This window comes from Rattus norvegicus, chromosome 3, assembly GCF_036323735.1.
Source record: "Rattus norvegicus strain BN/NHsdMcwi chromosome 3, GRCr8, whole genome shotgun sequence".
Lineage (NCBI taxonomy): Eukaryota > Metazoa > Chordata > Mammalia > Rodentia > Muridae > Rattus > Rattus norvegicus.
This window is the reverse complement of record NC_086021.1, coordinates 151834785-151858755: the sequence shown is the minus strand read 5'-3', so window position 1 is coordinate 151858755 and position 23971 is coordinate 151834785. Positions and strand designations below refer to the sequence as shown.

The window sequence follows — 23971 nt, the reverse complement described above, 5'->3', positions numbered from 1 at the left end:
TCTTCCTCCTCCTCTTCTTCCTCCTCCTCTTCCTCCTCTTCTTCCTCCTCCTCTTCCTCTCCCTCCTCCTCTTCCTCCTCCTCTTCCTCCTCTTCTTCCTCCTCCTCTTCCTCTTCCTCCACCTCTTCCTCCTCCTCTTTAGCACTGAAGATTCAACTAGGGCCTCACAAATGCTAGACAAACACTGCCTCACTGAACTTTCTCTACCTTTTTTTTAAAGCTTGAGTCAGAGTTCAAGTTGCCCAGGCTAACCTCTAGCTATACACATAGTGCAGACAGCTCTTGAATTTATGATTTTCCTGCCTTGACCTCCTAGGCCCCTGGAGTTGCAGGGCTGTATCACAACCAGAAAAAATGCTTTAAACTGCAGATAATCCTAACTTACGTGTTTACATCTTGATATGCACACTGTAACTTGAAATTGCATTTAAGAACCTTACTTACTGAACATCTTGCCTTAGTGTACCTTAATCACATTCAAACACATTAGCACAAAGTTGGGCCAAACTAGAAGAAAATTTCAATAAGATGAGTATGCTATTGAGTGCAGGATCCTGTACAATCTTTGGTTGCGTCTCATGATTGCATGTGAGTTTCATGATTACATATGAACAGGTGGCTGACTGAAGCTGAAGCTCATGACCCTTATCCAGCATCTCAAAAAATGACTGGATCTCATGTCATCATCCTAGGAAGAAGTCGTAATTCAGAGTTCTAGGTGCGATTTCTACTGCGTCCGTGTTGCTTTCACGTCATCACCAAGATGGTCGATGGCACTTGCTGCTCTTGCAGAGGACCCTGGTTTGAATCCCAGCACCCTAACGGTGCCTCACAGCCAGCTGTAACTCAAGTTCCAGTGGGTCTGGTGCCTTCTGGTCTCGGTGGGCACTCGGCATTCGTGTGGTACACATATGTGATGCAGGCAAAAATTCTTATAAAAAACTTTAAGCGTTTTTAAAAAGATTGAAATATCATACTTCAGACCATCGTATGTCAGAGACTATGTGCAGTTTGAATTTCGTTTCTAATCCTATAACTGTGAAAGTCTCACTCACCAATTTTACGGGGGAGGGGGCATGATGCAAACTAAATATTAAAGAAAAGAAGGAATGTATGGCCATATTTGGGATGTGGGATTATGGGTTTTGTTTTGTTTTTTTTTTTTTTAACATTTCCTGAGAAGACGTGAACGAAGATGTATTTACCTCTGATAAATGAGTTTAATTGATTACTTGTATATATATATATATTTAATATATAATTGATTATATATGTATATATATATACATAAAGATATATATCTTTTTTTTTAAAGAATGAAATCTTGGGCTCCACCCAGACCCAGAAGATCTGGATTTAAGAGGCCCCCAGAGGCTGAAGGACAATGGGGACAATGTAGTACCCATGGTTGCCTACAAAGGTGGCTCCCTCAGAATCTGTCCTCTTGCTATATGCTTTCTGCCCACCCAAGAAAAGAAGAACTTCCCCCCCCCCCCCATTCGTCTTGGCTTGCTCCACAGCTTGGCTTGATCAATGTGTGTGATGAAAACAACGGGTATCTTCTACTTTCTCCCTCAGAAGCTAACTGTCACATTAAAATATGATAACCTCCTCCTGATAACCATGCTGTGAGGAAACCCAAGCTACCTCCAAGGGAATGCTACCAGGAGGGACCAGAAGCCTCAGGCATGTGAGTGAGGCCTTCACGGGCCACCTGGTTCAGCTTCTGCTATGGCTGAACGCAGTTAAGTGAACCTCACCGATATCACACCAAGACGAGCGACTGGTTTCTGAGCCATAGAATTAGAAGAAATAAGTAACCTTGGCTGCACCAAGCTACCTGCTGGGGTAGCCCAGTAAGGGTCCGGAAGAGCTGACCATCTCCCATCACTACAGCGTGGCTGCCTGCAGCATGCTCATCAGCTTAGAGAGGATTCTGGGTGAGCACTTGTCCTCTCAGGCACTGTCCCAGGCATGAGGTGGCAGGTGCGAAGACAGCGCCCACGCTCTGGGGGAAATGAAACTCTTGGGAACTGAAACTCTTGGGGGATGCCAGTAAATGAGACAAAACAGAGATGATGGTTTCAGAAAGATGAACAATGAGTTGTAGTGTGGTTGGACACAGGTAAACGAGGGCCTTCCTTCTAAGGGGAGACCTCTTCTGAACCCTCCTAGCGAACTGTGGCCAAGAAAGGAGACCCTGAGATGACCTGGAAAACAGTACCAGTCAGGAAAGCAACACAAGAAAATCCAGAGTGTAGACGGCCTGGGAGTGGATGCAGAGAGAGAGAGAGAGAGAGAGAGAGAGAGAGAGAGAGAGAGAGAGAGAGGAGAGAGAGAGAGAGGAGAGAGAGAGAACTGGAGAGGGAGGAGCTGAGGTCAGAGATGACATCACAGAAGCGGGAGGGAGTTAGAGTTACCCTGTCCAGCTCATTAGTTAGTTGTAGCCAAGAATAGCAGTGTGATCTACATTAAAATTTTAAATGTAGTTCTTCAGCCCCAGTAGACACATTTTAAAGGCTCCATGGCCTCAAAGGGCCTAGTGACTGCCCTGCTGGTTGGCACAAGCAGAGAACAGGCCTATCACTGAAAAAAGTTCTATTGACCAGTGCTGGCTATCGGATACATCAGACACAAACTCAGATTTGCGTTCAAGAGGTCTGATCATGTGCTCTGGGGATTGGTCCCCCATTAATTTTCTAAAGGTTCTGTTTTCTTTTAGTTAAATAAGGTTCTTCAAGTTCAATAGTGGAGAACAGTTAAAGCCACCAATAGTCAAGGCCAGCAACAGCGGCCCTGCGTTCCACACACTGACTGGAGTCTTCCTTCACATTAGTAGCACTAGAAGTCTATTCACCAACTTCTTTAGCCTCATTTCTGCCACCAATTTGGGGCTCCCTGGTGTGAAAAAAAGCACAGGGCATGGCTACTATTTCAGGGTGGCACACAGAAGGGAAATTGCCACAATTAGACAAGGCTCATTTTCATTAGCATATTTCCCTCCTCAGCCCAGAACATCTGTTGGTGTGGAAATACTTGCTTTATGCCATCCCATCAGAAGGAAACGTCTAGGCACTGAAATAGGCAGTCTATAGAGAAGCTGCCACCATCTTGGACAAAGCCTACAAAGGGCTTAAAAATGGAATCCAGGAAAAAAGATTAAGAAAGATTGACATGGTACAGTACAACTGTGACCCTAGTCCTAGGGAGGTAGAGGCAGGTGGACCACTATATAGTCTAGGTTATATAAGACCCTGACTCAAAAAAATGTGCAAACGAAAAAAAAAACAAACACCCCAAACAAACAACCAAAAAGGAGGAGGAGGAGGAGGAGGAAGAGGAGGAAGAGGACGGAGGAAGAAGAAAGAGGAGAAAGAGAGAGGGGGAGGGGGAGAGAGAGATGAGAGAGAGAGAGAGAGAGAGAGAGAGAGAGAGAGAGAGAGAGAGAGAGAAATGTGATTAGGAAATACTATTTGTGCAGGCTAGGAAAGTTGCTGCAAGTGGAAATGCAGGAGCTCCTTGCCATGAACAAGACATGTGTTGCTACTGAATGTTTGTGACATCTTCTCGAGTTACTTTAACTTTGGGCCAGCAACATAACCATTGCTGTCTGTGAAATGGGGACACTGATGCTCTTGAGCCCAAAGCCAGCCATAGTTATAATCTTGTGCTTTTTGAGAAAAAGGTCTCATGTAGCCCAGACTGGCCTGGAACTGATGCAGCTGACGATGACTCTGAACTGCTGGCCCTCTTCCCTCTACCACCTGAGTGCTGGGCTCACAGGTGTGGTGTCCCATTATGCCTGGCACCATAATTGAATTGATAGGAGTTTTGTAAGAAAAATGGAAGAGCTTGAGTGTTGACTAATGCCCAGGCCTAGTTCCCTCTTTTCATCTGCTCAATGTGTAATAGCCATGTGTTGGTCCTATGGGCTTTGGATAACTGGGGTAGCCAGCTTATGCTGCTATTACCCCATGGCGCACCCAGCAGGTAGGTGTAATTGATCTCTAGTGTCCCTTCCAGCTCTGCCACACACACACACAGACTCCACCATTGTTATGGAGACTCCCCAACCCCAGACATGCTGACAGAAGGCCAGGCTTGCCTCTGAGTTCATGCTTCAATGTCCAGAGCAGTCTTACTGGGGGCAGTTAGAACAGAACACCTATGCATTTCAGGCTATGCTCTCTAGATAGGTGCATACCCAGTACAGAACAGTGCTCAGCCCTTTTGCTCATTTGTTTCGAGTATGAGAATCTCCTCATTTCTCAGATCGGTGCTGGGAATGAAGTGCAGTAAAAGAAGCTGATGGTATGGCGTGTACTCTGCACCATGCCTGCTCCCTCCTTCCTCTGTGCCCATCACGAGCCCCTCTTAGCTGGGTAGCACAAAGCTACCTGCAGGGAAGAATGTGCTTGGCCAATAGCTGCTTGTGGCCTCAGTGAGAGCTGGGGAATAGACTCCAGACAGTTTGGCACCTGCAAATGTAGCTTCTTGGCCACATGGATCCCTCAAGAGCATGGGTGACCTTCACCTAGGTGCCGGCTGGAGTCCCACCTCCTCCAGGTGGTTAGCCTGCATGCAGGAAGAGGCTCAGAAGGAGACAGGTATGCCTCAACTGTGTCAACATCCCCAAAAAGGGTTTGGGCTCATTCCTACATATTCCTGGCTACCAGTTGGGCCCATTCTGTCCTTGCCTAGTGTGACACAGAGGCTCCAAGGCAGCTGTTGGCTGTGTCCTGGTCCTGGGGGCTGGGGACAAAGTATCAGTACTCACCAGGTTCAGTCGGTCAGGAAGCAGCAGGCTCCTTACTGTGGATCTGTGGTAAGCTCGGTGTGAACAGTAATCTATATGTTGAGCCCTTGGGATAAATCAGTCCCAAGACCTGAATGGGTCACATTGTGATGTCATACTACTGAGATAGCCCTTCTGTGGCGGCTTGGTATAAGGGTGGGACAGGAGGGGCTGAGAAGTAATGAGATGTATCTACCTTGTAGAGCGTCAGCCTGTGAGACCAGGTATGACACCACCTCTGCTGCTTGTCATTCTAATCCTTGACCACACCTACTCAACTAAGCCAACCCCATCTTTGTTAAGGTTGCCCTCACCAGCTGACTAATATGCACCCTCAACTTGTCACACTTTCCCTGACTCATTTAAAATTCCAGGGCAGCCTTTTTATTTCCTTCCTTTTTACTGCCCCCTACCCCACTCACTGCAATATGCAGACTCTCACCTTCCCTGTCCACCTCGTGTGGCCTCAGAACATGCAAAATAATTTAAACATTTAGCTCAGGAAACAGGGAAACAAGTCCTCCGTGAAATCCTGCACAGTTGTCCTTTGAGTTGTCTTCTACTGTGGTATCTGGCTTTGTGCCATGGTTGGTAACCAATAATTAGGGATACTTTATAATTAATACTACTGAAAAGCAAAGAATTCATCAGAGGGGATGGGATAAAACCATTTCCTGAGGTCTCAGCCCTCTTTTCTGCTGGTGCTTAGGGAGTCTATCATGGAGAGCATTCCGAATGGATTCATCAACTGACAGGGGTACAACTGCTTGTTGCCAAGCTCGATAACCTGAGTTTGATCCCCAGTGTATTTACACACACACTCCATTTTGGAAACTGTTGAGTTATTCTCAAATTTAGAATCTGAACAGTAGATCTCAAGTGCAGATCCCACCAGAGGGATCTTGGTTCAGTAGGTCTGGGGTGGAAGCCACAAGTGTACATTTTTAGCAAGTGGGCCGATGAATCTGGTACTGTGGGTCCAGGAACGACAATGTACTGTTCAAGTGAGGGGTGCTGGCCTCCTGGGTTTGATCTTAAAATAGTCCCATCCGATGGATGGCAGTGTTTTGAGGTTTCTGGAGAACAAACAGGAGCTGTGCCTTTGAGGCCAAAGCTAGCAGAGCCCGTACTTTGTTGAAGATCTGTTCATTGGCCAGCCTGAGCCCATGATGGGGCCCTCCCTATCGGTGGTGTCATTCGTCCTGCCCACAGACTCCTGGCTGTTCTAGCTCAGCAGGAAGGCAGCCTGGCTTCCAGTTGCTATGCCTATATCTCTGCTCTGGAGCTTCCAAAGCTGCTAGAGCACACCCTGCCCACCGCAGGTAGTGACCATTGTCACAAACAGTCACTCATCCCAGTTGAACACCCTTGACCAGTGGTGAATCCTTAATGGAAATAGCAAAGGGCCACCTAGGACTGAATCCTTCATGCCCTCAGCAGGAATGGTTTGATAACTCACCTCTTTCTGCTCCCTCTTTTATCTCAGCTCTGCCACTTCTGCCCAGTACCCCCTAGGGATAAACCCCAGACTAATGCTTCCTGAGTCCTTGGCTCGGGGGAAATCAACCTAAGACATGAATGAGAAATACTGTACATCCTTGAGAGGGTCACATTAATTTTTTTTGAAAGGGTCTCTTATAATCTACTCTGACTTTGAATTTAATGTGTAGCAGAGGATGACTTTGAACTCTTGATCCTGCCCCCTCTACCTCCTGGGAGTGTTGGGATTACAGGTATGTATCACCCCACACCTGGCTCAGACCCTACTTTGTCCTGGCTTTTTTAAGTGCCAAGGAATGAAACCTGGGGTTTTGCACATGCTAGACAGATGCTGTCCTGAGCTACATCCCAAGCCCACAAAGGGCACAGTTAGAACGAGAAACACAAGAGCTCTCTTAGAATATTGTGGAAGGTCTGGAAATAGCAGGAATAAGAGGAATAAGAATAAGAGGAAGGTCCTGGAGCAGATGGAGGTGTTCGGCTGGTTGCCCTTGGGAGCTCAGTCAGGGCTACCTTAAGGAAACATGCCAGTGGCTATGCTCAGGAGGAGGCCTGGAAACCTGGTCTGAAGGCTTTTTCTCCCATGCAGGGAGACTCACGAATTACCCATGCGAGTTAATGGGCTCTGCACATTTCTTCTGTGTTCGTCTTCCCTGCTTGGAGCAAGAATGTGCAGGTCGGGCTCATACCATGTGAGGTAAAGCTCTTGCTCAAATGTTTGGGGAGTGGTAGAGGCTGGAGAGTGGTTGAGAAGGGTCTGTGCTGGTCGACAGAATTAGTATGGTCTCCGGCCACCCTGCACAATGCTGTGAGTCTGCTCAGCCTTCCATGTGCATCAAAGTAGGATCAATCCAACTCCCTCATTGGCTTTGCAGTAGACTTCAGTTCCCACCCCAGCTCCTCTCCTGGTGTCCTCTCTCACCGTGAGCATCCCCTCTGGAGCTCCTCCAGATCCACACACAGCTCCACAGAAATGTATATGGCAAGGACATATGCCTCAGACTCCCCCATTCCCTCCAACCAGACGCTCCATGAGGGGGAATGCTGGAAGAGCTACTGTTGGCCACCGTGGGTGGGTCATTTGGAGGGACCAAGCCCTCCAGAGTTTCTCTTTTTTCCATTTTCACTTGGCTCAAGACAGCGTGACACCTATGGCACCAGAACACTATGCCAGGAGCGCTGTCAGCTCTTCATTCCTAGCCAGAAATCTAAAGGAAGTTGGCAGGTGTGTAATCAAAGCACTCGGCAAACTGAGGGTGGAGGCCAATAGGTTCAAGGCCAGTGCAGGCAACACGGTAAGACCCTGTCTCCAAAGAGAGAGGAGGGAGGGGGATAATGCATGTTGTTGTTATTGTTGTTGTTGTATGGCAAACAACACCAAGTCTTTGTGTGTGTTAGGTGAACAGACTATCCCGACCTACATTCCAACTTATGAAAATGCTTACAACCAATCATTTCATGCCCATGATTAATGCAGGGAAAATAACCCAAAATATGCAAAATATATATATTACACATTTGAATATATAAACCTAAAACATACAGGGAAGTTTATGACTAAAATGCTAACATTGGTGCAGTTTAGAATTATGAGAAATTGGAAATTATTTAAATGTCTAATAGAAGGGTAATTAAGTAAATTGCAAAGAATTCTCTTGTTAAACTATTAGGAGTCATTAATATTGTGATTATGAAGACTGTGGGTAATAGAGGAACACTAAGTATGAACTTAAACAGCTGAGGGTACAGTCACAATTACAAAAACACTTGTTTATAAAAAAAAATTTGTCGCCCTCACCAGGGAAATACATATTAAAGCCAACACATCCTCACCAGAATGGCTAAAGTAAGAGAGTAGCCATACTAAATGCTGACAGGAATGCTAGTCAGCCATAACCTTCATTCTCACGTTGGAAAATTGGTGGCTTCCTGTAAAGTTAAACATACACACTTATTCTACGGATCCACATTACTCCTGGGCGTCTCCCAACGATAAAGGCAACACATTCATAAGAAGAAGTTGCACAGAGTGATCACGGCATCTTTTATGCACGGTAGCTCTACTCCAGAAGCAATCTAGAAGTCCGTTAATAGATGACGAGATAAACCACCAATTCTGGAGAACTTTTCTATTGGAATGTATGTCAGCAATAAAACTGGAGAAATTATTGATGCTTATAGGATCACATGATAAATCTCAGAAACGTCCTGTTGAACGATAGAGGCTAGCAGGAAAAGAGTACACACATAATTCCATGAACACAAACTCCCAGAACAGACAAACACGCCTGAGGCTAGAGAAGTGAGTTCAGGGGTCACCTGGAATGGGAGGCTGAGGAAGGTAGGTCGAAGGGTCAAGTCAGGCTTGTGAGGCAAAGGAATATTCTAGCTCTTTATCTGATAAGGATTGAAATGCACTTACCCAAATTTATAGGGTCCCATTTTTTTGAGAGGCACTGGGGATGCCAGAGAGCTTCTCTACCAACCAAGCCCTGATTTGGACTTCCAGTGTGCATGGTTTGGACTGGTGAGATGGGTCACTTGCCTCCAAATCTAGTGACCTCGATTCCTTCCCTAGGACTGAGGGGGCAGAAAGAGAAAACTACTTAATGGCTCAGGTTGTCCTCTGACCTCCCCTTTCACACTGAGGCACATGTGTGTACACCCATACACGAATTTTTTAAGGAACTAAAAACTAATACATAAATTTTAAAACACATAATTTATATCCCGAGAGGGCAAATGCCTATGAGTAACATGTGTACGTGTGGTGTATGCAATGTGTGTATAACACATATATACATATATATCGCCTGACTAGAGGACAAAAGAAAGAAATATACCACAAATGTGATAGGGATTGTATGTTCCATGGGTAATATTTTAGATGATTAGTTTCTTCTTTTTTAGATTTACCAAGGTTTTACCTGTGCGATTCTCTTTTTTTTCCTATAGTATAATAAAGCGCTCCCATTTTTAAACTGTAAGTTACCGATGGCAAGCCCTTATAATGGTCTATAATATACTAGATTTTTAGTGTGATGGGCCCCTGTAGATGCTTTTTTGTGTGTATCTATCCCTGTAAGTCTTTTTTTTTTTTTTTGGTTCTTTTTTTTCGGAGCTGGGGACCGAACCCAGGGCCTTGCGCTTCCTAGGTAAGCGCTCTACCACTGAGCTAAATCCCCAGCCCCACTGTAAGTCTTAATGCAGCTCTAATCTCCAGTTCCTAGTAAACTAGCCACAAATATCCTTGAGAGAAACAAATACCTACATTTATTTATATTGTCTACTATTTTTCTATGTACTGTTTCTTCTTTTATTCCTTCAGATAGAATCTTATGTGGCCCACACTGGACTCTATAAGTAACAGAGGCTGGCTTTGAACTCCCGATTCTTCTGCTTGTATCTCCCAAGTGTTGGGACTACAAATGTGTACTGTCACACCCAGCTACATTGTCTCTTGTTAAATACAACATTTTACTTGCTCACTGAGGACTAGGATTCACTCTGTCTTTATCACTTAGTACCTGCTTGCCTAACCGATTGTCTTAGTTAGGGTTTCTATTACCACTACAAACCACCATGACCAAAAAGCAAACTGGGGAGGAAAGGGTTTATTTAGCTTACACTTCCAGATTATAATCCATTTTTGGAGGAAGTCAGGACAGGATCTCAAGCAGGGTTGGAACCTAGAGGGAAGAGCTGATATAGAGGTTGTGGAGAGGTGTTGCTTACTGGCTTGCTTCACATGGCTTGCTCAGCCTGCTTTCTTATAAAACCCAGGTCCACCAGCCCAGGGATGGCACCACCCACAAGAGGTTGAGCTCTCCCGCATTGATCACTAATTGAGAAAAATGCCTTATAGCTGGATCTCGTGGAGGCATTTTCTCAACTAGTCTCCGTCCTCTCTAATGATCCTAGGACATGTCAAGTTGACACACAAAACCAGCCAATATTCCTATCTCCTAACTAGGCTGGGAATATCGTCAGACCACTGAGCTCCAATCCCAGTCCAAGTGATAAATCTTTGTTCTTTATATCACTACCAACCCTTAGCCTAGGAAAAGAGAAAACCACATAAATACAAAGAAAATTCCAAGGTCATACAGAACCACTAGGTTTGGTGGTACAGGCTGCCTATTGAATAATCTCCAAGCATGGATACAAACGGGCCCTCTTGTAATGTGAGTGGTGTTCTCGGTGTTGTGCCAACAGCTCTTGGTCATTGTCCTTGTCCCACTACCTCCTAGCTTTGTGATCTTGAAGAAACTCTCTAATGCTTATTTCCTTGCCTGTATAATGGGGCTGTTGGGATTAGTAAACTGATATTAGTGTGTGCTCAAAACGGGCCATAAAGTACGACACACACTACATAGAGGTATTCATATACCAGACCTAGAGCCTAAGCTCCTCTAATTTTTATTTTTATTTATGAATATGTGCCTGTACCAACATGTGTGAGGATGGATGTCTTTGGAGTCTGGAAGAGGATGTCAAATCCCCTGCAGCTGGAGTTACAGGTGGTTGTGAGCCTCCTAGCATGGGTGCTGGGAACCAAACGTGGGTCCTCTGGAAGAGTGTGGAGCACTCTTAACTTCTGGGCTGTCTCTCCAGTGCCTGACTCTCTTTGTCTCTCTTTTACCCATTTCTATAGCAGCTTGCACTCTGTTCCCTGAAATTGTGAAGTATCTTCTAGCCTCTGGGCCTTTGCACAAACTGTGTCCTGCCTTTTGCTGAACCTGTTTCCTTTAGATGACCTAGGTTTCATCTCTCAAAGCACTCGAAGCCTCACGCTAAAATAGCCCCTTCCCCCACTCCCCCTTTCTGTCACTTTAATCAGCTTTAGGGCTAGAGCCCCCTGCCATATCTAGGGTGGCTATTTCTCAGTTCTGTAATACCAGAGATACTCCGTCCTTCTGTGTGTCCCACCCAGAGATCTCCTCTGCATTACTGCCCTGGAGCTTTGGGCTGTTATTAAGTAACATGGGTGCTGTTTGAACACACGCAGCATGATACTCACGAGCCCAGAAACCCACCTCTCGAAACTACTAAGCGCCTAATGGGCAGGTAGCATATACTGCACAGAAACGCTGGACCAAGAGGCATTTCCTACTTGTGAGAGTTCATCCCGCTGCTCCGATGACCATGCACATCACAACACAGGGATTATTTACTTCCGAAAATTTTCATCGAAATGCTTTGCACCTCAGTTGAAGACAATGGAAGAGAAGCCTGCAGGCCAGAGGAGGCGACGGTTAGAGAGAGCTCTTCGCGCAGCTCCTCTACTCCCATCCAGACCTTCAGCAGAGAGCTCATGTCTGTTAAGCACACTTACTTCAGTGTCAGCCCTGGAGCATAGCAGATGTTTAAAAAATCATGCACGAAGTCAGGCATGGTGGTGCATGCTGCCATCCCAGCACCCCGGTGCACGATGCAGGAAGACATTACGTTTGAGGTCTGCTTGGGCTATATGGTGAACTGCTGCCTCAACAAACAAGAAACAAACAGATCACGCACTGGGTGAAGAAACGTTTACTGACACTGGGCTATACACACTGTGTCTATTCTCGGTCTTCTGACTGTTTCTGCATAAGGAGACACTGTGGGACAAACACTGCTTGTTTCCATCCCGTAGCCAAAGGAATCCGTTCAAGAGCCTGTTGGCCTCAGGTCTGATGTTTGCCATGGCAGCAAGGCTCCACAGTGGCCAGTCGGCAGTGAGGACTGGGGAATAAGGAGGGCATTGTCCTGCCTGCAGGCATGGCTGTGCTCAGAGAGGAGCTGGGGAAGACACCTCTGCCAGCCAGGTATGGAGCTTGAGAGCTCTGCCCTCCCTGTTCCCTCAGAGATGAGGGCTACAAGGCCCTGATGTGGGGCATGAATCTTCCCAAAACCACCGTGAAGTTTTCTAAAACACACAGAGGTGGATCTCACTCGTTTTCATGTCTGAAGGAAAGCAAACAAGCGCTTCTTAGGGAGCTGCTGTTTGCTCTGCTGAAGCAGTGCCAGGAAGACCAGGTTTGTGGGTGGGTCATTCTGGAAAATGCCAGCTCACTGCCACGTGTGCTGCCTACCAGTGACAGCCACCACCACCATCTTAAGTAACTTGGACAGAGCAGGAAGGCGCCCTTCTCCTCTTCCAGTGACCACTCAGTACATTTCCAGAACACTCTCTGTCTCTGCCTGTTCCCTCCTCTTAAGAATGCCCAGGTTCCTGGAGGGGCTTCCCCCAGGCTCCACTTTTCCTACTGGAAGACACTTTGGGTCAATTCCCTAGAGGTTGACTAATGCAGTCGGGTATGTCATCGGAACCTTTACACAGTAGCCAGTCTTTTAAACAGTTTGTATTTAGACAATGAGTCTTCATAAAAAGAAAACAGTGGGGGTTGGGGATTTAGCTCAGTGGTAGAGCGCTTGCCTAGGAAGCGCAAGGCCCTGGGTTCGGTCCCTAGCTCCGAAAAAAAGAACCAAAAAAAAAAAAAGAAAACAGTGTACAAGGAAAAGATTAAAACATCACACCAGAAAGTTGGAGTTTCATGTATTTTTCTTTTGGTATTTCTCTTTGTATACATGTGTTTGTATGCGTGCACATGTAGTTATTATATATGAATGCCTGTTCACTTCTGTGCAAGTGTACACATATGTATACACGAAGGCCAGAAGTCAGCTATGGGTATCAAATTTGTTTTCAGCCATCATTTTTTGAGACTGGTTCTCTCTATGGGACCTGGGGCTTGCCAATTAGTCTGGGCCAGAAAACCCCAGGGACCCTCCTCTCTCTGCCTTCCCAGCACCGGGCTTATAAGCATGTGCCTCTATGCCCGGTGTTTTTACTTGGGTACTGGGGATAGAACTCGTGCCCTTATGCTTGCCAGGGAAGCACTTCACTCATTGAGCCAGCTCTCCAGGCCCCTTCCGTACTTTTCCTGGTAGAGTCTTCTCTACTATCTGAATTCACTCGTATTGATTCTATGCCAGATAAATTGCAAGGAAGCTGGGGCTGGGGAGATGGCTCAGAGGGTAAGAGAGCTTGCAGCACAGCATAACGACCTGAGTTTCAACACCAGCACTCACGTAAAAAAGTCAGACATGACTTTGCATTCCTGTGAGTCCAGCATTGTGATGGATGGAGACAGGAAGACCACTGGGTATACTGGTTATCAGCCTAGCCTGGACTCAGTAAGAGAAATAAAGTGGAGAGGGTAAGCAGGATGCCTGATAACTTCCTGTAGTCCCTTCACACGCATGTCCAGAATCACATTCATACTCACACACATACAAGGATTAACCAAAAGCCCCAAATTGTGGCAAAAAAAAAAATGTTCCTTTTGACAGTACTTGCCTACTTGACTTTCTGGATGTATTTTGGAGAACCTAGAGACCACATGAGTGTTTGTGATGGTCAGTGGCTACTGACTAGATTCAGAATCACTTCGGACGGAGGCGCAGCTCTGGATGTGTCTGTGAGGGTGTTTCAGAGGTGATTAACCAAGAGGGGAAAAAAAACCATCCAGAATGTGGCAGGCCCTCTCCCGAGGACTGGGAGTTCAGGTGGAAAGAAGGAAAAGGAGAAAGTAAGTGAAAGGCCAGCATTCATCCTTGCTTGTTTGCATCCACGGCCAAAGTGAGAGCAAGGAGCCTCAAGCTCTAAAGCTGCATCACGGGTCACACGCTGTCGCCATGCCTTCTGACCTTCCTTTCTTTGCCTCTTCAGTCCTTTCACCACACCTGGCTCTAACATCGGCCTGGAAAGGATGATTTTACAACCAAGGTCCCCCAATCTCAGTGTCCCCCTTTACTCACCCTTGGAGATAATCTGGTCAAGATATTTGAAAAGTACTGCAAAGTACGTCACAGAAACTGTAGTATACTACTAAGCCAGTCTTGCATCTTCTCCCCCTCATTCATCACACCCAGACAAATGTGCAGCCCCACAGATGCCCCCGGAGCTCCACAGGCATCCATGGACACCTGAGGAAATGACTCGGGAGGAAGAAATGAAATCTGACCAAATCTAAGTCGCTTTGCCAAGCTCAGCCCAGACCTGGCCTTCCCTGATGCAGATGACTCTCAGAAGGGTTAAGAGAGAGGGCTGCTGCCACGAAGGCTAAGCCCTGTCACTTCTCAATCGGACTCCCCCAGTTGCAATTGAAATGGGTTGTGGGGAGGGCTATGCTGAGCTGGGATGGTGCTGTATCAGCTGGTGGCAGCGCCTGCCAGGCTGAGACACAGACAGAGCTCAGTTCCCCTCCTGGGCCCTTTTAGAATTTTGCTTCTGGCTTAAGGATCTTCTTCAAAAACTCTCACTAATGATTAAAAAATAAAAAACGAATAGGCTGATTAGCAGAGTTTGAGGAGAGCCACACAGTGATGAAGTGGGGAAGAAGGGCTGGGGAGCTGCAGTTTTTAAGTCTGGAAGGATAAACCTGGACGAGGAGATGCAATAAGAAGGTTTAAGTGCCAGGCACTTACTAATCAACAACGACCCGCATCGTGATCCCTTAGCAGAGGCCCAGCATGGAGCAGGGGGCCTCAGCTCTGCCAAAAAGCCACAAAGAATAAGACTAGAAGAAATAAGCAGACAGCCAGGGCACAGTGGTTTAAGATAGACATAAGAAAGGACTTCCTAGAGCTATGAGAGGCTTGCTTATTGTAGAACTAAAAACAAAGGGAATCCAAGAGGGGGAGAAAAAAAAAAGAATAAATCCAGCCTTTTAAGCATTATTGTTGCTGAAGTGTGGCTTCCTGGACAGAGTCTCCTCATAAATCCGGTGTGTCGGCCTTCAAGGGGATCCAGGACAAGGTAAAAGTATTTAGCGCTGTTCTATGGGTTTCTTAAGCACAGAACACAACTCAAGTTCAAACCTAAAAACACCTCCAAGAAGGTGTTTGGAAAACGTAACCCCCCTTACATAATAAATGACCAAAGGCAGGGCTTGAAAGATGAGAAGATGGGGAATGATCTTGTGGGGTGGGGCTGTCTGAGGCCCTCCGTGTTCACCGGAGGGAAGATGGGCAGCCTGGTAGAAGGAGATAGGTCTATGAAAGTCAGGCAAGAAACTGGCCCTGGTGAGGATCATTTTAAGCTTCTGCGAGTGAGGATAAACAGGCTAGGAGTGGAGGCTTTATGGGTCAAGCTTGTGGAAGGATAGACTGGAAAGAGAAAGGAGGATGGAAGCCAGTTCAGGTTGCCATAGTTCCTTCACAGTCCTTATCCTGTGCACTAACAGTAGAGGCTATCCCACAGTTAAAACTTAATCTACTCCCTAAACCAATTGCCTGCTGCCACCTGCCACTAAGACTGTGCATGTTGCCCTTTCTGTCGAAGTCTTAGCTACTGGTAAGAGACTACTGTATCCCAGGGTACCCTACATGGTTTTTTGAGTGAATAAATTATAAATGAATGAATGAATGAATGAATCAATGAATCAATAAATAAACAATGACTGATGGAATTCTACATGACAGCTCTTCACCTCTGGGAATCCTTTTGCTTTTCCTTATTTTGTGGTGCAGGTGACTGACTAACGAATGACACTTGTGTACATGCTAGACAAGCTCTTTACCACTAAGCCAAGTCCCTTCTTCTGGTAATAATAATGAAGGGGCATGATGTTTGTCAAGCTAAGTCACTTCAGCATACTTTCTGCTCAGGGATAGAACAATAAAGGTTTGCTGTACCTTCCAAACCAATTACCCTTTGCTTTTCACATTGTCCATGATGTTCGATGTGTGGTATTCAGTCAAACTGTTCCTCAGAATTGGTACTTCCCTTTATCTGAGAATACTGGGTATGGTTCTGTAGATCCCAGGAAATCATGGCCAAACAGCACAACCGGACAGGGTCTTTGAGCAAGTAAACTTTCTTTTTTAAAGACAGTCTTGTTAATGTAGCCCAGGCTGCCCTCACACTTGGGATCTATCCACTGCAACTTCCTCGATTCTGGGGTTCCAGGTGTGCGCCACTACACCCAGCTTCACTTAAAACCCCTTGGCCAGCTTTCTGCCTGCCCATTACTATCCAAAGGATGGTCTGGTGAAAGGAAAGACAGGTAGATCGTTGTATCTCCTTTTAGACTATGAGAGCAGCAAGTCTCAAATATTTTAAGTTGATATGGATTATTATATAATCGGTAGAAATTTAAAATTATTTCGACTCTCGCTTAATGTATGGTACACATGCAACTCATAAAATGTAGTGTAAAATTCTAGTCTTGTGAAAGCTACTATTGCAAACTGGATAATTAGAATATTTAGGATAATTAGAAATACGAGCTAACTGTCACCCATAAATGATCTTACTTGTGGTCTTGTTAGGTACTAGTTCAGTTAATAACAGAAATAAGGTTTATTGACTCTCTTGTATATGTTTTCAAAGTTAAACATAAAAAATAGCCAAATATAAGAAAGTTTGCTTACGGGGTTGGGGATTTAGCTCAGTGGTAGAGCGCTTGCCTAGGAAGCGCAAGGCCCTGGGTTTGGTCCCCAGCTTCGAAAAAAAGAACCAAAAAAAAAAAAAAAAAAAAAAAAAAAGAAAAGAAAAAAAAAAAGAAAGTTTGCTTACTCGGATGTACTATAGGTAGATAGATGGTCTTCAAACATTTCAGAGATCTACAGAACATGGCATTTAAGATATTTTAGTAATAAAAGGCTTTTCTGACAGACACATCTGCTCCTGGCAGTACCCCCAATCTACTTCAAAGAAGATGATGGGCATTGAAGAACCTCCTCATGGAGTTTGCTTCAAACATGGCAAAGGTAGCCCCTGGGCAGAAAGTTGCTCTTACCTCAACAGCTGACAACAGGCTGTCCAAACTGTGGACAAGCAGGACACTGGAAAATCGACTGTCCAACTTTGCAGAGATAAGGTAGGCCAGTCCTTTAAAATTCCTGCTTCATAGAAAGGTCTCTCAGATATTCTGGGCTTGTAGGCCAAAGATGGACGCCCCAAGGATACAGTGGAATCTTGGATGACTGTCTAGGCAACCAGCATTCTCTGTCCTTTCTATAGTTTTGGAAGCTGGTTACTCTCATTTTCTGTTTACTCAGGTAATATTTATCCTTCTCAGGTCTCTGATGGAGTTGAAGACTAGATCGTAATAATCTTATAGTTTTTCTTACTAAAGATTAAAGACAAAAGCTTAAGTTGTTTAGGATCTATGAAAATGTTTAGAGTCTAAAAAGATGTTTTTTTTAGATTGATAAATTCAAGTTATGATAAGAAAGTGGTTTAGGTACAGAACTTTGGACTCACCAGAAGACAGATAGTGGAGTACTATCTCCAAGTTTGCCAAATACAAATGGACTGGACATTGTGGATATAATTCTTACTCAATAGTTCTCATAATTGTTCTTGTTGTATAGAGTTTATTGATGTTAGAGAAAAGCCAGTTTTTGGACTAAGAGAGGGAAATGTAGTGAGAAGTGTAGAGAGGGATTTTTGGTTTCTTAAAAAAAGTTAAGCTATGTGAATTTTTGTTGTTGTTGTTTTAATCCCAGGTATGGGATATTGAGCTGCTTCAGATTGTCCATAGCTACCAAGTATGATTATATCATACTCTAGGAGGGCCCTGTGTGAATTTCGCTAGCTTCAGATAGTTTATGCTTGGGATTCTGGGGACTCTTGAGCGGGTATAGATGGGAGACCCCTGAGAGGGCCTGGGGCATGGCTGCTGTTCCTCCTGCTGCTGTCTTTATTGCTAATGTTCCTGTTGCTGTGGTTTGCCCATGAGCAAAGAGATGAGAAGAAAAAATTGGAGATCCTGCCAACAAAGATTGGCCTTGCCCGAAGGGATCCAACCCCCCTAAATAGCATGCAGTAGTCTAAAGAGATATACACTCCTTTCCTCTCTAGCCTTGTCAAGCTAGTTGGAATAAGGGTTGGAAGGGTGATCAATATAAGAACCCAGTAAAGTAGCCCCTCCTCCCCCAATACACCCATATCCTGGAGCCTGAAAGAGGGGTTAGAAATGAAAAAGGTTTCATTAACTCATGAAAGGTCTGTTGAACACGTTCATTTCTCCGTTGGTGGAACTTGGAGGAGGTGGAGAGAAGTACCCTGGAAACATGCTGGTCTTCAGACATTGGATTTGTCAAAAGATGACTTTGTCGTTTGTAAGTAGGAAGGCTCGGACGAGCCACCGAACTTCTCTGAAACCGAGGTTCTTGTCCCTAACCTGAAGATAACAGTCAGGACACTTCCCTGTCATGACCAGTGAAGGATAATTTGCAAAGCATTGCAGAAAACACCAAGCATCATATTGGTGATATTCATCTATTGTTTTGTTTTTTTCCTATTTACTCTGGGAACTTAAAGCCAGCCTTTGGACCAAGTATTGACATTTGCAAAAGGCCTCTTAGCTCACTCACTCCCAACCTTACACAACCCAACAAACCAAATATTCTAAGCTAAGTTAGTTACCTTTCAACACCACTAACAACTACATATGTTGGTAATTCGGTTCAACTTTTTATCTACTTTATTTTGTCTTATCTTTTTAAAAACAGTATCATCTAGAGTTTTTTTTTCCTTCTGTGTATATAATACTCTGGTTTTGAGGAGTACAGCTGCAGAATTTAATTATCTAAGAGATCACACAAGTTCTTTAAATCTTGCAAGAGTATAGCAGGCAGATGCTGACTGAGGAATAGAAGGATACTCACTATGTTTTTAAGCTTTTAAATTCTAAATTCAGGTATAAAGGGCCCTGTCTCCATTCATTCATTTGTTAATTCATTCAAGAACTGTTCCTGAGTTATGAAGCAAACTTTGTTAGTGCCTTGCCCACATCCCGTCTGTCATCTCTATGCCCATGATTACAAACATAGGCTACCTTCTTCTAAGTGCTTTCTCTGGTATGTGGGCTGGAAATTCCAGTGAGTTAATGCTTACTGGCATAGTTTTAAGCCAGGGATAGACAGACACTGGAGGGTGAGGACTCCTCTCCTGGGTCGGTGAGACAGTTCAGAAAGTTAAGGTGCTTGGTGCCAGGCCTGAGGACCTATAATCAATCCCAGGTCCCACATGGTGGAAGGAACTGAGTCCAACAGATTTTCCTTTGCCTTTCACATGTGTGCACAGTCCTGTGTGGACACACACTGAATGCATTTAATTTAAATTTGTTCCTAAAGCTTCACTCCTTGCATCTTACTTTGTCTCCTCCAGAGGCACATTCCCCGCTGTATCTGGGGCTCCTGCCTTGGTGGCCCACAGCAGCACTTCTCTGAGGTGCTCTGAACTGGTGTTCTCCCACTCTCTCGTGCTCCTGCTCTTCCAGTGCATGTTCCTCTCAGCATCTTCCAGATAAACTCCTAGGATTTGAGTCATTCCCTCGGGGTCTTTTTCTGCAATGATACCTTGCCTAGAGACACACTGACCTCAGTGGGCTGGAGATGTCAACCCACACATGTGTGATATACGATTTTTCTTGTCTTCTACATAGATTTTTTTGAGATATAACTTCATTCTATAGCCCATGATATCCTGGATTTCACCATATATTCTAGGCTGGCTTTAAATTTATAGCAATCTTCCTGTCTCAGCCTTCTGACTACTGTAACTACAGACATAACCCAACATGCCTAGTGTCATTCTTCTTCTTGATTATATTTTGGGATTGGGAGATTGAGATACAGCCTTAGTATGTCACCCAGGATGGCTACAAATGCATGGCCCTCCTCCCTAAACCTCCTCATGCTGACATAAAAAGTGTACGTACACTACCTTACCTGATTTAGTATTTCATTGTTTCTAATATTTCAAAATCCTGTTCTATTCACCAAACACACACACACACACACACACACACACACACACACACACACACACACACACACACGGTCTGAATGATGTAATGGACCTAGTTCACTTATGAGAGCTGATTGCTACATTTGGGAGAATTTTTGAGGAATTTATTAAACACAAACATTATTAAAAATTAGATCATCTAAAATTTGCCATGAGGTGGATTTTAAAAACAAAGATAATAAGTACTGCTCTTATTCTCTCTTGCTCTTACCCTCTTACCCCTTTGTCCCTTCTCTTCCCATTCCCCTCCTCCCTTTTTCTCCACATACTCATGGACAACCTCTACTCTTCTATTTCTCTATTTCTCTATTTCTCTCTCTCTCTCTCTCTGCCCCTACTACCTTCTTAACACCCCTCCCCATGCCCTGAATAAACTCTATTGTATTCTAAAAAAAAAGATAATAAGTACTAAATATCATTGTTTTGCTCCTATCTCCATAGAGATAGTTTACAATGGCACACGACTGCAGAATTCTCCCTACCTTTGACTTGAACACAATGGGATCTGAAGCAATAGTTTACACCACAGGAATGGCAAATGCTATAAACAAGGGAGCCCTCATTCATAAAAGCCAGTGGTTAAATATTTACTACCACAGCATCAACCATACCTGGCCTGGGATCTTGCTCCAGCTCCTCTGTCCCCATAGTCTGTTACACCATACAGTCTCTTCTGCTTATTTCAGCATTTATAATGCGGCCCTTAGAAATATGACAATGCAGATCACTATAGATCAATAAAGACTGCCTTCTCTTGTGGAAAACTCCCCTGGATTCCTCTTCATCTTATCATATCCCTAGGCATCTTCTCCATATCTTCCTGCCATGCTTTTCCTTCCTCCCTAAGCTCTAGCCAAGTGGCCAGCCTTCCTACTGTTCCCTGACCCTCTGTCTGAGCTTTCCTCTGCCCCAAGATTTGGTACTTTATCATCTTCATCTTGAGACAAGATTTGTGTCTTATGCAGTCTCAACTTGCCCCCACCCAACACACACACACACACACACACACACACACACACACACACACACACACACGGTTGGGAGGGGGCTTTTTCTGCTCATCTTTATAGTGTAGCACCCCCATTTCCAAATCCTTGAGCCTATTGCCTTCTTTGTGGCTTCTTGTTCCACTTGGACTCATCTTGCTTGTTGGTTTGCCTTCTCTATGGTCTCTCTCCCCATTGTTCTGTGAGTGTGCTCATGGAAGGGAACCCTTTACCTTACTCAAGGATATGTTCCCAGACCTTAGAGAGTGATGGATATACAGTGGCACCCATGAGATATATCTGTGAGATGAAGGGATAGAATGGCTTCTCCATTCATTCCTTAGCTCCTTTTCAATCTGGAGCCTGCTTCACCATTCCAGGTTATATTGAAAACTGCTTATTCCTCCCCACTCCTTGAAACCTCTGGCTCTGTCCTCTGTAGCACTCCAAGCTCAGGCTGATTCATTCCACTGCCGCTGCTGTTCTTGGTGATCATTCCATGATACTGGCACCTCCAATATACTGGGGTCTTCTGCTGCAACTAGCCTCTCATAGGCTCTCTTCATGGTGCCAAGCCTCAGTTCCTTTGCATGACACCTTCAGTCCTGGGTCATTAACTGCAACTGAGTCTTTACCTTCTCCAATGGCCTTTCTTGGCCTCTCACAGTGCCCAGCCTCAGCTGCTCTTCATGACCCCTTCATGCCTTCAAAACCAGTACCAACTGGGTGACTCTTACACATTACCCAAGTACAGCTGCAGTGCAAGGTACAACCTCTCCAGAACACAGCTTCTTTGATCTCTCAGAAAACACTTCCCAGAAGATTTCACCTAGTGATGCTGGTCTTTTCTTAGCTCTAGCTAACCAACACAATTTTCCCAGTAGTCCCTCCCATTCTGGACTCTAAAGCCAGAGCCACGTGACCAAAGCTGCCAAGTTCTTCTGCTTGCTGGGACTGGAACATAATCCTCCTTATTACCAGCTTTCTGTTTTCAGACCTCCCTCCCTGCTTACTTTGGCTGTCCTGGAAGTTGCTCTGTAGATTGATCTTGAACTTAGATCTACACGGCTCTGTCTCCTGGGATTAAAAGCATGTACCACCGTCCTTGGATTTAAGGTTTTCTTCACCTAGAACTTGCTCTGTGCCATGCTGGCCTTGAACTCAGAGATCTGCTTTGCTTTGTCTACTAGAATTAGTGTGTGACACCATGCCTGGACCTAAACTTAGCTAGGTGAGATCTTGCTCCAAGGCCCCACTCCCTTAATCTATTGTCTCCTAGAACATAGGATTCAGCTTCATTCTAGTTCCTGGCGCCCCTTTAATACTTGAGCCATATATTTTGTATTTTTCCTTTCTAAGCTTGCTCCCTTTCATTAAAATGCTCTTCATAAAAGTGAACGTTAGTTGCCTTCCCACTGAAACCTCTTGGGCCAGGTCTGCACAGTTCAAGTCACTCTCAGTAACAAAGTCTTCCATATTCCTCCTAGGACAGCCCATTAAGATTCCAACCAAATCCACATTCTTCCAAACAAAAGCATGGCCAGACCTATCCCAGCAATACCTTGGTCCCTGGTTCCAACTTCTGTCTTAGTTTGGGTTTGTGAACAGACACCGTGACCAAGGCAACTCTTGTAATAACATTTAATTGGGTCTGGCTCACAGGTTCAGAGGTTCAGTCCATTATCATCAAGGCAGGAGCATGGCAGCATCCAGGCAGGCATGGTACAGCAGGAGCTGAGAATTCTACAGCTTCATCCAAAGGCAAACAGGAAAAAGACTAGCTTCCAGGTACCTAGGAAGAGGGTCTTAAAGCCCATGCCCACCTACTCCAAGGGTACCCCTTCAAATAGTAGCACTCCCTGAGCCAAACAAATTCAAACCACTACAACTGGCATTCTTAGACTTCCAAACTCTGCTTTAGACCCTAAACGTCAGCTCCACAGAAACAATAGTTCAATGACAAACATTGGTGCATATACGAGATGGACCATAAGTGAGGCATTACCTGTTGTACCTCCCTCAGGACCTTCCTCGGGAGCCTTTAATTGAACACCATTTATACTGTGCTAAGTATCCTGTCCCAGAAGTGACATCACATGGCCCTATCTCTCAGGCTAGAAAGCCTAGCTCAAAGATGACTCCTATTTCTCCTTCCCTGGCCTGGGTTCACCAACCCTTGTTTCCATCACCTTCTAAACACATGACTACCACCCAATTTTACCTTTCCAAGACATCATGTTACTTCTTAGTTGAATTATTATGATGGGTCCTCTCCCAACCCAGAGGGTCCCCAACCTGGCTGGGTTTCAGTTTTTCTAAAGCATGTTGAATGATCATAGATGTCATGCACTAACCTTTTGTTGAGTGGATACCAGCAGAAGAACGACTCTCTTCTTCCCAGAGGCACAGGGCACCTTCCAGTGTGAGTATATATATATATATATATATATATATATATATATATATATATATATATATATGGGCTCTGCAGCCAATCACTGCTTGCCTGACAATGCCTTGGGATAGTGGGTAGGTTACTCACCCTCTCAGAGCCTCAGTTTTCTCATCTTTAAAATGGAGATAGTTATAGAACTTCCTTTGTAGGGCCATTCTGAAGGTTAGATGACTTTACATGTTTGTAGGGTGTTTAAAACAATACATAGCTCACCATAAGCTCTAAAAGTTATTGTCTATTTTACCCTGCATTTTTTTGAAAAATTAAAGATTCATTTATTTGTTTATTTCCTGTGTATGAGTGTTTTACCTGGTGTGTATATATGAGGACCACCTGCATGGCTGGTGCCTCCAGAGGTCAGGAGAGGATGCTGGATCCCCTGGGACTGGAGTTACAGATAGTTGTGACCCACCCACGAGTGCTGGGAA

At 44.9% G+C, this 23971-nt stretch overlaps 1 protein-coding gene and 1 long non-coding RNA gene across 10 annotated transcripts in view; one reads left to right on the top strand and one right to left on the bottom strand.

Moving 5' to 3' along the window:
* Banf2 (BANF family member 2) overlaps positions 1-17250 on the bottom strand; it is a 54700-nt gene extending 37450 nt beyond the window's left edge. For 2 of the 9 annotated variants that reach the window (XM_006235135.5, XM_039106610.2), the window contains exon 1: positions 4778-7850. Coding sequence is in view for 3 of the 9 variants with exons in the window: in XM_039106608.2 (XP_038962536.1) it covers positions 8718-8811 (94 nt within the window). In the remaining 6 variants the exon portion in view is untranslated. Of the gene's footprint in view, positions 1-4777; positions 8682-8717; positions 8876-11408; positions 11534-11630; positions 11777-17082 lie in introns of those variants that run through there. The other 7 variants (XM_039106609.2, XM_215865.10, XM_039106608.2 and 4 more) reach the window with 6 other exon arrangements.
* LOC120101721 (uncharacterized) lies at positions 4921-17242 on the top strand. Its single transcript, XR_010064921.1, has 3 exons — positions 4921-5019; positions 6885-6992; positions 16959-17242. It is a non-coding gene; the product is annotated as an uncharacterized LOC120101721 (long non-coding RNA).
* Positions 17251-23971: the final 6721 nt, after the last annotated feature.